The sequence below is a fragment of the Vanessa tameamea genome, chromosome 11 (genome assembly GCF_037043105.1).
Source record: "Vanessa tameamea isolate UH-Manoa-2023 chromosome 11, ilVanTame1 primary haplotype, whole genome shotgun sequence".
NCBI classification, from domain to species: Eukaryota; Metazoa; Arthropoda; class Insecta; order Lepidoptera; family Nymphalidae; genus Vanessa; species Vanessa tameamea.
The window spans coordinates 388,579-401,935 of NC_087319.1; the positions used below are offsets into that span (position 1 = coordinate 388,579).

General features: G+C 32.8%; 1 protein-coding gene across 2 annotated transcripts in view; it reads left to right on the forward strand.

The window, feature by feature from the left end:
* The first annotated feature begins 6,871 nt into the window (after positions 1-6,871).
* Positions 6,872-13,357, forward strand: part of LOC113400913 (proto-oncogene tyrosine-protein kinase ROS) — a 34,309-nt gene continuing 27,823 nt past the window's right edge. For both annotated transcript variants that reach the window (XM_026640602.2, XM_026640603.2), the window contains exons 1-2: positions 6,872-7,320; positions 10,257-10,316. In XM_026640602.2, the coding sequence (XP_026496387.2) occupies positions 7,168-7,320; positions 10,257-10,316 (213 nt within the window). In that variant the 5' untranslated portion in view covers positions 6,872-7,167. The remainder of the gene's footprint in view (positions 7,321-10,256; positions 10,317-13,357) is intronic.

Here is a 13,357-nt window from a genome sequence, read left to right on the forward strand (position 1 = left end):
TTTACATTTATTGAACACACGTCACTGAACTAATCATTATTTATTATGTCATACTTTTCCGTTATAATTTATGTCAGGGCGATATCGCAATTGTTATGTATGTACGTGTGACTAAATGCACAATAAAAATATCAAGGAATCATATCTTTTATAATTCTCTTCGTGGTAGGGCTTTGTGCAAACCTTGGTAGCAAGCAGTAGTTGGTACTGTTGTATTCCCGTTTGAAGGGTGAGTGAGCCCATGTAATTACAAGCATAAGGGACATAACATCTTAGTTCCTAAGGTTGGTGGCGCATTGGCGAAGTAAGGTGTGGTTAATATATCTAACAGCGCTGTCTATGGGCGGTGGTGACCACTTAACATCAGGTGGCATATTCGTCGGTCCGCCTACCAATTACATAAACAAAAACTAACAATAAGACCATAAGAACAATTTAAAGAGTACGCTGATGCAAAAATAGACTCTTGATTATAATTTATACCGATGTTACGTTACGTTATGTGTTAATAAGTTTATTAAAATAAATTTTGAGAGTTAATAATATTAAATATCATATTTTCAGTATGACTCTAATAAGCTCTAGAATAGATCTGGTAAAATATATAAGTCGTGCTCGTTATATTAAATAGTTGCCGCGCGCGACTTCACCGGCTTGTGAGGATGCGGGGGAACAGGTATTAGGTATATCTCTCCCTAGTCCTGTTGATTAGAATTCAATTGATTGGGTGATGGAATCGATGGTGCCTGTGTATGTGCACACCCTTGTGTAAAAACAACTAATAATATCATATAAATTTAAATGGAATTATCTTACACATTAAAACGATTGACACGGAAATATATATAGCTTTGAAATAAATCGAAAGTAAACAGTAATATAGAGTGGAATTTGTTTAAATAATGTTCTATTTAAGGTTGAGGAAAGGGAAGCAAATAACATACGGTTTTTATTTCCTGTAACTAATCCGCGCTTATATTAATGAGTATTTAAATTGGCTTAAAATAAAAAACTCAATAAAAATAAGAGGGTATTTTTTCTTTAATATATTTATTTATCGAATTCATACTATGCTTGTCACTGTTTAATTAGGTAAGATCTGTTTCTGTGAAAAGAAAAAAAACTTTGTATTCTTTGAATATAATCACTGTGCGAGGTAATTTCATACAGCTAAGTGACAAGTTGCCAAGGACAAACAAAAGTGTTTTATATAGTGCGTACATACATATATAAGTTACTAAGGAAGTAAATAAATGTTACCGCTCGTAAACTTAGTGTATTGGTACGTTTAGACTATGACACTATACACTAATACATGTATGAACATGAGTGTATCTGATTGCAAAATACATGTCGCTTCAGCCGCTGTGTGTCCATTGATCGCGTTGTGTCCAAGTGTCTAGTGTAGTTTAAAAGTATTCGAACAGGTTTGAAATTTTCAATACACCGCACCGCGCTCGAGTGCACAAAATGAGTTTTACGTGGAGCAAGGAGACCACAAAGAGCCTTATAATTTTTGTAGAAGGGCTACCAGAGTTTTAGACATTTAAGTCAGAATTTCTATCGTAGTTTAAACGTTCCTTATGTGTTTTTAGTATAGTGTACAACATTTTTCAAATCTTCGGAAACTTACATAAGTACTTAGAGTTACAATTTTTTTTCGTAATTAAACATACTACTTCAACATATGTATTATAAGATACACATGATTAATTTGAGCACAAAATATACAACCTTTATAAATACGCTTTTGACTAAAAACGCTGTGCGGAAGAAGATTAAATTAATATATACAAACATATGATTGTACTGCTTTCCAAGTGAAAAAAAATAACAAAAAAACATCAACACAAATGCACCGTGTATTAGTATGTATATGTTAGTATTAATTTTATTATTTATTTTTTATGATACAGGTAGACGGACGAGCAAATAGGCCACCTGGTGGTAACCACCGCCCATAGACAATAACGCTGTAAGAAATATTAATCATTCCTTACATCGCCAATGTGCCACCAACCTTGGGAACTAAGATGTTATGTCCCTGTGCCTGTAGTTACACTGGCTCACTCGCCCTTCAAACCGGAACACAACAATATATAGTATTGCTGTTTGGCGGTTGAATATATGATGAGTTGGTACTCCTACCTAGACGGGCCAGCACAAAGCCCTACCAACAAGTGATTAATTTTATTAAATTAAAAATTGGTTCTTTCAATTTGCAACGGAAAATGAGTACTTTAAGTCATTTTATAAGAATATGTCTAATCACTGCATACAAAAAACTATAATAAATAATCGTATTAAATGTCTATCATGTCTATGGTATTATCTTAGTAAGTATATGAATTTAAGATAAGATAGTATGCATCGATATTTTGGCATTACGTCAGACAATTTGTGTGAGTAGGGTCTATACCGAATGCCTTTATAGTATTATAATAATATATCTGTATAAAGAGTATTAATATAATCGAGACTAGGGACTTAGTGTGGTTATAACTAGATATTGTGAGTTATTCGAATAAACGCGGAGCGCGATGGAAGTATTAGCAGCAGTTAGCAGGTTCTGGCGGACAATACGAGTTCGTCGCCTGGTTGTATCGACTGATTGTATTATGATATTTATTTATATCCCAATATTTTATTAATATAAGTATCAAGATGTTTAACTTAAATTCTAGTTTGTCAGAAAAAGAGCTTAAATGTATTAATTATTAGGTAGCCTAAAATCGTATTATAAGCGGGTGTCCTTATCAATTGAATGTCATAAATAAATCATTTCACTGGTCATCTTTAAAAACAATTGCTAACAGACTTCTCACACGTGTAACAGAGACTCCTCTGTTTTTTTAGGCAAATTAATTCTTTCAGAATTTTAACTTCCACAATATAGAAGCATTACACTTACTTATTGATTGTGAAATTAAACTCTACCGTAGGTTCGGAAAAGATAAAATCTAAATTTTTGATTTCTATATTGGGGTCACATGAAATCCCTAGTTTAAAACGTCTCGCCTGTGTCTTCCGCGGAAGAAATCAAAATAAGAATTATGAACGCTTCAAATACAATGCGGAATAATTTGACTAGTTCGGTAGTTAAGTCACAACTTAGAAAAAGAATGCGACTTTGCGTTCGCAATAGGGGAAGTCACTTCGAGCAAGAACTAGGCTAAATTACAAAATATCTTAATTGTAACTTAGCTACTGAACTGTTTATGTATCTAAATTTTATTTTAAATTTGTATTAAGTAAATATGTAAGTTTTTTTACATTGATTATTATTTTAAATCAATTTTGTGGGAAATTTAAAGAGCGACCTTTAGTACGAATTCGGTCATGTTCGAATACGAATTTCCACCAGCGTCCTTTCTGATCATTTTATTTCGGTTGCTTTGAAATAAATTCCTAGTTTTTATACTTTTTCGGAAAGCTAAGTAAACGATTATGTTTTTAAAATAATCTGCAGAACAAATTACATAGTGATTTTTTTTGTTTTTCAGGCATATTTGAGGGAAAAAATAAAATAAATATTGAAATAATATCGTTTTCTGTCTCGCATTTTTAAATTTGGACTGATAATTATTGTTTAAATATTGAAAAATATCCAATGTTTAATCTAGTTTTTATAAATCAGAATTTAATTGATACATTTTTTTAAATAAATTTTTGAAGTTGCAATTTTGACTTATTTTGAAAAAAATCTAAAAAACGCGATAACTCAAAAATGGTTCACTTTTGCATCATGTATATGGGGGTTAAAATTATCGCAAATAGTCACCCCTATCACCTCCTAACGGGAATACGTCGAATTACCAATAACCCTGTATACGTGTTGATTACACTGTTCAATAAATTATTTTCTAAGATACAAATCGTTAGTGGAAAAGAAGAAACGCTAAAGTGTCAATAGGGTACTCTCGGATAATGACGTTTACTCTTTAACTTTACACCTCATTTCCCTAAAATACTATATTGGCGCTTAAGCCTTTCTTTCTTTCTACTGATGATATGAAGTACAAAATTTATATGGTAGTAGTACATAAAATACATTTACTATAATAATAAAAATAAGGATTCATATTCTTTTTACGCTTACGCTTGCATGCTCAATTCCGAGAATATATTGGAAATATGTAAGTTGCATCAGTGGCTCATGGAAGGTGCCGGTAGCTGTAACACTGGTACTATTTTTATCTCAAAAATAAAATATATGTAAAACGCATTCAGTTTATGTGGTACTCGCTGGTGCTGAATGCACCGGATTACCCATTAAAAAAACAGCGGTACCTGTTAATTTATTATAGTTAAACTATTTAAAAGAAGTAGCTAAATAAATTTATTATGATCGAAACGGGCACTTTTTCTTTAATTTATATAACATCTTTCGTATGACGTATGGTATGGTGCGGCAGTGCATGTGTGCGTAGTGTTGAATTAACGATAGGTATAATTAATATGTGAGTGAGTGACCTCAATGCATTTGCGCACGAAGTTTAAATATACAAGGATGCGTTAAATCCAAAAATAAAATGCCCACTTGAAATGTTTATCTTTACCGACTTATATAACATATTTATGTATAATTATAGTAAATCAGATTTTCAAATAGAGTAATCAATGTTAAGTATTGAATGATTGACAAACGATTCGCATAAAATATATTTTATATAAATCTGCTCAGCTAATCAAAAAGTACTGGTCGAACTATTCAGGAATTCCCTACTAGTTTTCCATCCATTTTCCTCATTTTGTGATGTCGTTATATTTCTTGATCTGTGTATTAGTGCCATCTAGTGCCGAACTTACGAAACAATTCCTAGTAATAGCGCCATCTATATATTATTGCATGAACTTTTTCAATAAGGCAATATCACACACTAGTTTAACTTATCAATTTTATCCTAACCGAAAGATCTACAATAGAAATTATTTATAATTATACCCAATAGATGGCATTGTGTACTGTACTGCAACTTATTATAGCTTGTAAATAACATAATTTAGGAGATAATATTCAGGAATGTATCAAATAATGATTAAATTTAAAATAAATTACTATTAAAATGACTACCAAGTTGGTTAAAGCAGCAAATACCAAGATCCTTGGTTTAAAATTCAGGTCGGGCTGACGAAATTAATTATGAGAGTAAGGGAACAGCAAGTGCACCTGTATTGGCGCACACACTTGTGCACTAAAATGTATCTCGTGTAGTTGGCTAGTCTCCCTTGGCATTGGTCGTAGTCGGTCAAGAGGACATCATTGTCATAATGAGTCGCACAGTCAGTTGTATACTTGAATAGTCGCTCTATGCAAAAAAGAACTAAGTATCTGTAAGTTCAATAAAACAATGGTAGAAAGGAGTAACTACTGAGTTTATTCTCGTTTCAAATTATTCATCTAATTTTCCGATCCTTAATTTACATTCCGATCTGTTGTTAGCTTTCAATTTATTTTAATCTTGTAAAATTACGACGTTAGAATTCCTCGTAAGAGCCTGCTCGATTAAAGTATATTTTGACTTCGATCAAAATAGTTTTTTTCTTATATTTCTGTCTTTTAATTATGAGTGAGTTTTTCTACAGTCACAATCGTAAATCATTTAATATTAAAACATGACAACGCTTATAATTAAATGAAAATAATAACGTTTCTAGAACTGAGACCGTTTATCGAAACAACAATAGCTGACATAAGTTTTAAAATTAATTCATAAACGATTGAAGCGTTTCATAAAACCTAGAATCAGAGATGAAATCATTCAAGGAGTGGAATGCAGTTAAAGCGTGGGAAGTCTGCCAGTTAACTAATTGAACGCGGTGTGAGGATCGAGCTCTCAGTGGCCTTGCTTACTGATGTTCGGTATCATAAACCATTGTATTACCCACTAACGGGGTCAATAAGAGAAAATTTATTAATCTTGACGACATGACATATTAAATATTTGTAATATAGGAGTATGAGTATAAAATTCATATTAAAAACATATTAGAACATATATAAATGAATGACGGGTTCATTTAAATGAATGAATGATTTCATAATTATCATTCTCGTTTTTATACCACGTATTTGAGGCCAGTGAAGTCAAGTACCTACATATATGGATTTGTAATTTCACGGCCGACCGCTTTCTTCATGCGACCCTACATGGGAATACTTGAACAGGTGGGATGTTTTGTAGAGATGCTTTGTTTTTCTTGGTCAGTTCTTCACCTATTGGTTGAATTGTGGTGTCTCTATTCGCCGCTACCAGAAACGAAATGGCTTAAATAATTAAATCTTAAATGAATCAAATGGGTACCTCGATTATCTATACTTCTATACTAATATTATAAATTCGAAAGTAACTCTGCTGTCTGTGTGTCTCTTGCTCTTTGGCCAAACCATTGAACCATATTTGATGAACATTGGTATCAAGCAAACTTGAGTCCCAAGGAATAGGACCCCATAGGACACATGAATACCAATTCCCAAAACGCGAGCGAAGCCACGATTGACAACAAGTTAATGCGATTAATCCGCCTTTCTTTATCACCTCAACGAAACTATTCTCCCTCTATTGCGCCGAGTAAATAAAAAATTAAGTAGATGTCAAATAACAGCTTACGGTATTTTAAATGAGAACAATAAACGGTCTCTTTACAAGTGAATATTATATACGATGAACGTTCGACGTGCCTATAGAATATATTTTAACATAATACGCGACCACAACCGACCGCGTTAAACACCAATTGACTTATGAATACATTTATGTAAATGGCAATCACTGCATATTAGTAACAAGTGAGTCAAAAGGCAGGTAAAGGATAATAAGCGTAGCGCCCAACCGTAGCGGCCTCGTAGCGCGAGAGTTAGCGCCGTTAGCGGCAGACGCGCAGTCAGTATGCGAGTAGCTTTCGCTGCGCACGCGCACCAAAAAGACGTGCCCATACATTTTCAACTTACGGACGTTGCGCTAATATCCGTCCTCCGATATTGTTCGTTTAAATTGATTCCTTTCAAAGATAATTTAGAACTGTGTTTCAAACATATATAATTTTTGTTTTCTGAGACAAGGAAAAATGTTAAAGTTATGATATTAAACCATAAATATAAACAAGTTATGTTTTGTGTGTTCGTGCGACGGTAAGCAGAAGTGACGTTCGGCGGCGGCGGGCACAATGAGACCGCCGCAGAATTGGCACAAATGGCTAGTGTTGTCGCTGCTCGGATTGGCTTTGTCCGCTCGTACAATTGGCTGCGATTACAGTTCCATCGCCGAGAAATTTGGAGCGGAAGCGGTGGCTCGATGTAATGAAAAATGCCCTTTCCAGGTCTGTTGCAGAATCGTTCAAATAAATTCTTATTAAAACCGAATTACCAACATCAATAAGTATGCATTATAGTACGTTTTATAATCGTCGATATACGACTAGTAGCTGTTCAGTATGACGTGACTTTGAGAGACCTCTAAAAATTGTCGTGTAATAAGATGAGACGTATTTTGTAATGTTTCTTCCAAAGAATTTTGTTTTTAATATTATTTAATATGTGTATTTTATTATTATACAATTTATGCTTATACTTTTTAATCATCATTCTAATGAATCAAACCGCAAAATTATTGAAAAATGTGACTAATTCGTTTGTTTGCAACGATCGGCGCTTACGCAGGTTCAACGCACAACTAATTGTTGACAATTAGTAAGCTAGCAATCAACAAGATCGCGCTAAATATAGAGGAGTGTGCTACAACTGTTTTATCCACGGCCTGGCCTTGGACCACACCGTCCATTTGGGACAATACACATATAAAACTGTTTTATTTTTTTACACAAGAGAACAAAAACATCAACATAATCTAATTTAGAAAGTTAAAATTGTCGTGGAATAATTGTTTATATATTGTTAAATTACAATATATTTTCAGTACTCCGCGCCCTCCCTGTCTTTTTAATATATTTTTCAAGACGTTCATTTTTCATTGATCTCAATTTAAAAGAGAGATAAAAAGCTCGAATTTCAATACAACAATATATACAGTCTAAAATGTACCCTACAGTTTATGATATACTCTACACTGAATAAGTATTCTCAATATAACATCTTAAACTCTTTCAGTTGATCTTTATATATTTAATAAACAACCACGTAACATATAATATATCGTGAAAACTTATTTTTCTTACGATAACTTCCGATTTGGTCATCTTGGCTCACTATTAAAATATTATCTATATAGGTTAAATTGTGCGTACTTAATTATGTTATTTCTTACTGTTTATCGACTCTATGTCCGATCATATTTATTTAATTTGGTGTATTAAAAAAAAAATACACTATAACTGGTAATACACTTTAACAGGTCAATTTGATGAATTTAATAATTTCCAAGGTGCGGTATAAAATAGTTGCAAAATCTATTCTTAGTGAAAATATACATTACTAAATGAAGGTGACTCTAGAATTTAAAGTCCTTAATATTATTGTTTTATGGCATTGGTTGGCGGACGAGCATATGGACCACCTGATGGTAAGGAGTCACCACCGCCCATAGACAAAGGTCCTGTAAGAAATATTAACCATTCCTTACATCACCTATGCGCCACCAACCTTGGGAACTAAGATGTTATGTCCCTTGTGCCTGTGATTACACTGGCTCACTCACCCTTCTAACCGGAACACAACAATACAGAGTACTGTTATTTAGCGGTAGAATATAAGATGAGTGGGTGGTACCTACCCAGACGGGCTTGCACAAAGCCCTACCACCAAGTTAAATATAACAAAGTAAATATGACGAAGTTTAAGGTATGCAAGGATAATAATAAGTCGGACAGGACTTTGCTTTTAAGTTGTCTCTGCAGCGCTTAAAATGAAAAAATATTTTCCAGTAAAAAGTAATCTAAGATAAGATTTGGAGCTTATTCAAATCTACTCTATTAAGGTTCGATGGATGCGCTTATAGAAATTTTCATCCAATCCATGCAGGATACATCATATCGCTAAATCGTCGAGTTGACTCAAAACATTCATAAAGGAAATACACAGGCAGACGCTGGCCCAGATTGTAACTCAAAATCTATAGTTAAGAGCCACGTGCACAATGCAAACTCGTCTTCATTTACGTTTATTTTTACGAACCGAAGGGTCTTGTTCAAATTTCAAGTGTCTATGTTAAAGTTTAAGCGCGACGGTGAACAGTCAAAAAGGATTCTTTACTACCTATCATCCGCATGAAATGTTACTGGTCTGTGTTCCATCCCCTAGATGGTAACGTAACATTATTATAGTTTTCATTCATCCTTCAAACCGGAACACAACATTAATACGCATTGCAGTTTGACTATAGAATAAATATATTATATATACATACATGTATATTTATATCATTACGTATCTATCTTGACTCGATGGTAGGTAATTCCCAGTCATCATTTATTCTACCGCCAAACAGTAATACTCAGTATTGTTGTGTTCCGATTTGAAGGGCGACCGGGGCAGTATAACAAGTACAAGGGATATAACTTCTTAATTTCCAAGGTTAGTCGCACTTAAAGTACTTGTGTTCACTTACCATCAGGTGGTTAACTGATTTAAATTTTTGAAATAATAAAAATATATACATCAATCGGCATTTACATATACTTAATTTAAACGTTGACTACGATAAGCTCTATGAATATATGTGATCGTTTATTTGTAAACGGAATAGGATATTAGTTTTATCGGTGCTTAAAACACTTTTTGCGAACGTGTGACCGGAACCGTGGTTGTAACTCCACTGCACTTAACGGGCTTTACGTAATTTGATAGCTTGTGGTAACTTTTTTGAGATTTTCAACCCTCGTTATGATATTGTATTTAATATTGTTTGATTGATTTATAATCGACCGAGATACTTAATGGGACACCCATTTAACTTTTTTTATATTTTTTATTATACTTGTTGTTAATTTAGTTAGTATTTTAGAATAGAATTGCTTGATGCAATGAGTTAGAAGAAGTAAATATAATGATGCACTAAATAGTTGAGATATTATTTACGGTAATTACAAATAATAACTCTTTATTTCCTGTAACGTATCTCAACATAAACGATCGAGCCCTAATGTCGCATTGGCACGCTCTGATGCGCTCGCGCAGTCACAGCGGAAGTTATCAGGTCGGTGTCCGGTAGATGTACAACCAGATTATTATCGAAAAACTGGATATTACTTGTGTTTTTTTAATTATTTGAAGACTCTTTGATTTCATCCTTTTTTTCTAGAACCGAACGGGAGACGGACATTTTGATGTAAGCTGTGGATCTGACTGCAGTATGCAACAAGTAAGTATATTTTTATTACATAAAACACATAACTATTCTGTGGTTGCACAACAGTCAATCGCAGGAGCTAACGAACGCATGTCATAATTTTGGCTCTTAAAATATATAAATTAAGGAAAATGGAGTTGATGATCGTTGAAATAAATTAGTTGAAAATAGTTGTTAACACTTTGAAAATACAAAATTAACAATTAACGTTTATTTACAAACAAAATACATAACTGTAACGACAGTATATGATGTGTTTAAGAAGTAAAGTTACTTATAATCATTTAATACGATCTCAATTACTTTGTAAGAGCAAGTGATTTTTTTAATTTTATAATGACAATAAAAGCGACAAGCGAAAAAGATTCGTGAAGTCGACCTCGGTGAGCGCAACTCCATCGAAAAATCTGGCTCAATCAAATAAAGAACGTACGAAGGCGGTTACAACCTAAATAAAATAAAAATCAAGAGATTGTACTTTTTGTATAGGCTATGGTCATCGTAAACTCCGGTCAATTTCTTTATTTTAAAAACAACTCTCTCATTATTCAATTATAAGGCTCCTATCGATTCAATTTATGTGAAAATAAATGATTGCACGTCAAAATATAATATGTCGATCGTTCACAGCGACGCAAAATAACGTCGTAAAACTCTGTTTCCAACCGATAACATAACATTATTATTGTATTGTTTATATTTGTAATACAAATATTTATTGCTTGAACAAAATATACATTTTTTGTGACGAAATTTAAGCAACATTTGATATTTGCATTTACTGCTTCTTCTTTAATAAATAAAAACACTTAAAACATTTAATATCGATTAGTTTGAAAATGTATGTTTGTATATATGGTAACTGGCTCGTTGGTTCAATAGCTTTTGAGACCGCAGAGTTCCAAGTTCGAATTCCATGTCGGACTAATATATACTTTTGGATTATTTTGGCCCATCTCTCTGGTCGCCTCGGATAGCCAAACAAGGTGATTATAATGTCCAGCGCTCGGTCAGGAGGACATTATAATATGTCAACAAAAATCGTAGTGATATTTTAGCACAATACAAATGAAATTAGGCCGACCAATGTTAAGTTACCTACTACTTTACTACCAACAAACAGTACACAATAAAGGCTGTATAAAAACATACACATTATAGTATTACAACATTCAATAGTATCGCTAATAAGGAACAAATAATAGAAATGATATTTGTCATTTCTTCCCTGAATTTAATACTATAAAAAACCATTTCAATAAAATGATACATATTTTAAGGTAAGATTTAAACATTATCCGTAACTTTTGAAATTATGTAAAATTTTTTCTTATTTCAATCGAAGGAGTAGAGGTAAAAAATCAATATAGACGTTTAATTGACTTGAATTTCGATGACCTCCGTGGTCGAGTTGTGTGTGCACCGGTTTTCATGGGTACGCCGCTCCGAGGTCCCGGGTTCGATTCCCGGCCGAGTCGATGTAGAAAAAGTTCATTAGTTTTCTATGTTGTCTTGGGTCTGGGTGTATGTGGTACCGTCGTTACTTCTGATTTTCCATAACACAAGTGCTTTAGCTACTTACATTGGGATCAGAGTAATGTATGTGATGTTGTCCAATATTTATTTATTTATTTATTTATTTAATTGACGGAATATAAGTAGTTTAATCATAGTGTTGTATTATAAATTAAGATATAGGTATTAAATAAGAACTTATTGTAGAACTTAATAAAGCAGAGCTATTAGAGAATCGAATGGATTATGTACTCGTATATCTAAGGCTTTTTTATCTTTTCAAATAACCAATTATTAATACAAATTAATGGAGTAATTAACAAATAAACATTCAATTAAAAAAAGGAAGCTCTAACAACTAAAATCGTAAGAACATTTGACAAAAAAATAACTTTTTTTTTTATACCGAAGTAATTTTTTGTACCGAAGAAGATACAAAGCTACCGGTAAGAGGCACGCGAGGGTTAACCGATTCGAAAATCTCGGTTACCATACGAAAATAATTACCTACGTTTATATTACTGTATGATAACTGAATCGCGTCACGTAACCTCTGACATGTTTAATACGATAGAAGTCTTTAATGAATACTGATTCAAAAACATTTGATAATAACGGACATTAAGATTATGAAAATGTAGTATAAAGTATAAAGTGACACTCGAAAATAGCTACTAAGTTGCAAAAATAACTTAGCAACATCAATAGTCATTTGGGAAACATGTCGTAGGTATGCAAACTTAACAATCTTCATATAAAAAATATATATATATATTTGAATGAGTTTTGTATGTATCATAGTTTAATACCGAACTGTTAGTACTGGGTGTTAGTAAACCACTATATTTTGAACTGTCGAAAGAATATATAGATCGTTCAAATCAGAGAGTAAAGACAAATAATTAAATTTAATATCGAATTAACATGATTTTGGATTATGTATAGCATTAGTTACGCATTCGTCAAATCGTTGTTTTATATTTACCGCGCAGTTCTTATCGGAACCAAAATAAAGTAGATGTATCGACGTAAGTAATTAACCGAAGTAGATATTATAAATGAACATATATTAAACAAGAACTATTTGTAGGGCTATTTGTATTTGTAGTGAATCAAATGATATAAGTTAATCTAATGTTTGTGTATCTATATTTCTTTAACAATTGGAAAAGGCTGTAAGTATCAAGCTTAATAATTTTTTTTTATATTATTTGCTGCGATCACTACTGGTCTCGATGACCAACGAACGGGAAGATGGCAAATATTGAGATTCAAACCGGATGTTAAGAGTTACTTAAGGGCTCAGAATAAATACATCCTAAAGGCGCCTTCTGCGACGCTGACTTGTCGTGATTCGGAGGAAATTATCTTAAACTGAAAACTAATATTATGTAAACATTTGGTGTGATGCAAACATAAGTGCCATATTTTATGATTATACGGCAAAATAGAAAAGTTTACTAAATAACAATTCAAAATTGTCAGTCAATAATGATCGATTTCTTCGTAAATATCCATCTTCGAGCTTATGACGTATC